Genomic DNA, 5,000 nt, shown 5'->3' with positions numbered 1-5,000 from the left:
GATTGTCAGAGCTGTCATCCTTCATCATGCTCAACCCTGTTACCCTTGTCATGTCTCTGTAAAGTTCATCATGAGAACTGATAATGGACTTCTGCTGAAATGAAATGTGTCAGTTGATCAGAATTAGACGAAAGCAGCAGATTTTGCATGAAAGTCTTGTTGCATCAATCATGTTAAATCAGCCAGAAACATGCCATTGGACTAGCTTTGAACTCTGAGCTCAATCACGAGGCTGAGCAGGATCTGAACCAGCAGGAGAGAGTATACATTCCTTTCATATATGCTCTGTGCCATTGTCGGCAATCAAGTTCTGCTATTCACATATAAGGACATTTAACACAATACTGAATCTAAAATATCAAGTGTAGTGTGATTGCTACAGGGGGGCCCATCTTTATTCCCTCAGTCCTGTGTCCTCTTAGTTCTGTGTTCCTTAAACCTGATGTTCTCTCTACCCAATCATCTCACATTCCTGGGCTTTCTCTTCCCCAATGTTTCCTCAACTCTATGCTTTCTCTTCCTGGTGATACAGACCAAGTTTCCCTATCTCTATTTCTGTTCCCCACTCTATGCTACTTATATCTATGTCCCCCGCTCTATGTTACTTATATCTGTGTTCCCATGTTACTTATATCTCTGTTCCCTATCTCGATGTTCTCTATCTCTATTTTACTTATATCTATGCTATTTATATCTATGTCCCCCTCTCTATGTAACTTATATCTATGTTCCCTAAGCGCTGTGATCACTATCTCCATAGTCCCTAACTCTCAATATGTTCCCTCAATATTTTGACAGAAAAGGACAGGATCTCGGAGATCTATGTTGGCGTCAGAGTTCACTAAAATCACCCCAAAAGGTGCAGTTGCTGGGATGGGTCCTGAGGCTGGGGAAAAACTACACCTGTAAAGTGAAGCAGAGTCACCCAGCGCAGCTAGGTATTTGTGCTGATGGTCTTGAACTGATCTATTACACTTCTGCCATTCCACCTCATCATCCATCTCTCTGTCTGCCATTTCACCTCATCATCCATCTCTCCATCGTCAGAGAGAAAAACATGACCTAAACACTACAGCAGCAACATCTGTGATCACTATAGTTACATTGTGGTTACATTTAGATATTTGCTGAATATCCCCTGTTGAAAAGGCAAATATGCTTTATCATCCTAATCTTTATGTTGGCAGTAACTGTGTGACATTTTGAGTTAGATGCAAACTATAGGTTCCATACAGATATGTCTAAAACATTTGGGCACAAACGTATAGCATAGTATACTAGCTATATGTATTCACACACACAAACACCATGCATCTACATTTTTTAAATTTCAAATTAAATCTTGATCCTCAAGCTTTAAGCACGCATGGACTCACATATACGTTATATAATGTATTGCAGATAATGACTGATACAGATAAATAGTATTATTAAGTATTAACGGCTGTGTACAGTGGGTCAATTACGAAGTATATTGACGATCTGTTTAGCTCGCTAGAATGGGTGGGCCTTAAGGTGGAGCGAAAGCCGGACAGTCTCTCTCTCTCTCTCTCGCTCTCCCTCTCGCCTCGGCTCTGTTCCCGGCTGAATGAACGGCGTTCATCATTGTTACAAGCTCTCTGGAGAGAAGTGAAACATGGCCGCTACGGCAGCGAATCGTGTCATCGTTTACGGAGGGCGAGGAGCTCTTGGCTCAGCTTGCGTTCAATATTTCAAATCCAAAGGCTGGGTAAGCACCGGACTCCAGTGGGCACTTGTTGCTTCCCCGTTTTCCGAAGCCATCAACAGCTGTCTCGGGAGAATAGTTGATAAAATATTTAAACTGTTGATTAACGCTAGGTTTTTGAAGTAATCAATCTTGTTTAATATGTTCACAGTCTACACATATGGGAGTAGGAAGGGTCTGTGTTAGAGATGCATGCTATAATATATAGTAGGCTATAATCCCAATGTGTGCAGAATGAACCATAGGCTACAGGATAAATCCCTTGCTACCGGGATGATTTAAAGTTCACAGTCTGTAGCAAGGCTGCGGTGTATCGTTTTTATTGACATGTCCTGTTTTATCTTACTTCCATTGCAGTGGGTTGCAAGTATCGACATCGGAGCAAATGCAGATGCGAACGCGAATGTTCTGGTGAAGCTATCCGAGTCTTTCACGGAGCAAGCCGGTCAGGTAGGCGAGGTTATCTCCTCCATCTGTGACACTGACAGCCGCGGCTTATTAGCCTATGCTGTCTGCGCCGCTGTCAAGGAAACGCCGATTACTTTCCATTAATAAATGTAGGCTAATTTCCTGCTATGACGTGGGATACGGCTCTCACTGCCTCCCAACCTTTTGTGCGCGCGTGTGTGTCTGTGTGTTCAACCTTGCGGTCAAACACCTGAGTTGAACCCGAGTGAATGTCCCTCCCTCACCCACATTTTGTTTGTTTTCCTGTCACTGTACCTCCATGTCAAAATCGAATTATTCTAACAGATATGAATAGCTAGGCCTACAGTTCAGACTGGTTCATTTTAGCGTAATTCTGTGCCATACTATTATCTTCGACCATATGTCTATGTTAATCTGCTTCCTATGTGCAGTGCTTTTGGTATGAGCATGTGTGTGTGTATGTGTGTGTGTGTGTGTGGTACTGGGTACTTGTATGTGTGTGTGTTTGTTTGTTTGTATGGAGTTGAATACTGTGTGTGTGTGTGTGTGTGCGGCATTGGGTGCTTTTGTCAAATATGACATGTGTGTGTGTGTGTAGGTGACGGCAGACATTGCCCAGTTACTGGGTGATCTGAAGGTGGAAGCCATCGTGTGCGTGGCAGGAGGATGGGCAGGGGGAAACTGCAGCTCCACAGGTAAGAAAACACATACACACACACACACACACACACACACACACACACACACACACACACACACACACACACACATGCAAGCGCCTGCATACCTTTTTGAATCACCCCAGGCTGAAGTGTTTTTGTAGTTCCCATTCAGTCTTTCAGTATTGTCTCTCTCCCTCCTTCTCCCTCTCTCTCTCTCTCTCTCTCTCTCTCTCTCTCTCTCTCTCCCTCTCTCTCTCTCTCTCTCTCTTTCTCTCTCTCTCTCTCTCTCTCTCTGTAGACCTGTATAAGAACACTGACCTGATGTGGAAACAGAGTGTGTGGACTTCCACCATTTCCAGTCACCTGGCGGCTCTCCACCTGAAGCCTGGAGGCCTACTCACACTCACCGGGGCCAAAGCGTGTCTGGGGGGCACTCCAGGTAAGATATCAGAACACACACACACACCACACAAACACACACACACACACTTATACTCACCGGCTCAAAGCGTGCCTGGGGGGGTACTCCAGGTAAGATATCAGAACACACACACACACACACACCACACAAACACACACGTACACACACACACACACACACACACTTATACTCACCAGTCCAAAGCGTGCCTGGGGGGCACTCAAGGTAAGATATCAGAACACACACACACACACCACACAAACACACACACACACACATACCACACAAACACACACGTACACACACAAACACACACACACACACACACACACACACACACACACACACAGCCTCCACCATTACTTGTGCATTGACATATATATGTGTGTGTGTGTGTGTGTGTGTGTGTGTGTGTGTGTGTGTGTGTGTGTATGTGATTCTTCTATTGTGAGTTGTGTATGTAATAACCCAAAGCCCTCCCATTCAGCCCGCTACTCACACCGAGGCATCTGATTGGCTTATGAGGGAGGGTGGAGCATGACTCAGCCTTTTTTCTCCTGCTGGTTCCACATGTGGAGCTGGTTATGATGGGGCCTGTTTGTGTTGTCTCTGCCCGCTCGGAATTCCGTTTTATCCCGCCACACATTCCCACTCCAGACTGCTGGGAATGTCCCTGAGGGATGTGTGTGAGTCGGTGTGTGTGAGTGTGAGCGAGGGTGTGTGTGTGAGTGCAAAAAAGAGCGTGACCATATGTATCAGTGTGTGTGGCGAATGCAAGTGTGTGTGTATGTGTGTGTGTGTGAGCGTGTGCGGGGGCGAATGCAAGTGTGTGTGTATGTGTGTGTGTGTGAGCGTGTGCGGGGGTGAATGCAAGTGTGTGTGAGAGAAAGTGTATGCCGGGGTGAATGCAAGCGTGCGTGTGTGTGTGTGAGTGTGTCGGGGGCGAATGCAAGCGAGCGTTTGTGTGTGTGTGTGTGTGTGTGAGCGTGTGCGGGGGTGAATGCAAGTGTGTCTGTGTGTGAGTGAGCATGCTCTGATGCTCATGCACATGAAGGTCTGGTTAGCTGTCTGAAGAAATCTCCATCACAGAATCTGGGGCGATGGCGCTCTGAAGTGATTCTGTGACCTCCGTTTCTGAAAGCTAAAGGTGCTGTTGCATCTGCAGGTCGCTGTTGATTGCAAGCCACATCAGGGCCACATCGGGGCCGTATCAGGGCCACATCAGGGCCACATCAGGGCCTTATTAGGGCTGAATCAGGGCCACAACAGTGTTGTAAAGGGGGCGCATTAGGGTCGCATTAGGGCCGTATCAGGGCGATATCATGGCCAGGTCCAGTGGTTAATGAGTGATTCATTTTATTTCTAGAAATTATCAGTACCTTATTTCAAGGCTGTTAATCCAGTAGACATTGTGAATATTTGCCAGTGATGGGAGATGTGTGTCTATTCCAAACAGGACTTTTGAGATTTTTATAATATTAATTTCATGTATCAAAAAGCCCAGCAATCATGTTCTACAAAGTCTAGGAAATACTGGGGGCAAGAGTAGGGAATTACTGAGATTAGGAAACACAGACACACACACACACTGGCGTGCACACACACACACACACACACACACAAACACACACACACAAACACACACACACATACAGACGCACACACACTTTGCAGGCTGGCAGTGGAGAGTCACACAGCAGTCATGCTGCAGAGGATTTAAATCAGACCACGAGAGAGACCGAATGATCCGATCTGAGCATGT

General features: G+C 45.9%; 1 protein-coding gene across 1 annotated transcript in view; it reads left to right on the top strand.

Annotated features, from left to right (window-relative positions):
- Positions 1 to 1,556: 1,556 nt before the first annotated feature.
- LOC105908699 (dihydropteridine reductase-like) overlaps positions 1,557 to 5,000 on the top strand; it is a 10,147-nt gene continuing 6,703 nt past the window's right edge. The window contains exons 1-4 of the mRNA XM_012837262.3: positions 1,557 to 1,729; positions 2,084 to 2,176; positions 2,754 to 2,850; positions 3,116 to 3,256. Of these exons, the coding sequence (XP_012692716.1) occupies positions 1,637 to 1,729; positions 2,084 to 2,176; positions 2,754 to 2,850; positions 3,116 to 3,256 (424 nt within the window). The 5' untranslated portion in view covers positions 1,557 to 1,636. The remainder of the gene's footprint in view (positions 1,730 to 2,083; positions 2,177 to 2,753; positions 2,851 to 3,115; positions 3,257 to 5,000) is intronic.

This window comes from Clupea harengus, chromosome 6, assembly GCF_900700415.2.
Source record: "Clupea harengus chromosome 6, Ch_v2.0.2, whole genome shotgun sequence".
NCBI lineage: Eukaryota > Metazoa > Chordata > Actinopteri > Clupeiformes > Clupeidae > Clupea > Clupea harengus.
The sequence above is the reverse complement of the archived record's forward strand: the minus strand, read 5'-3'. Positions and strand labels throughout refer to the sequence as shown.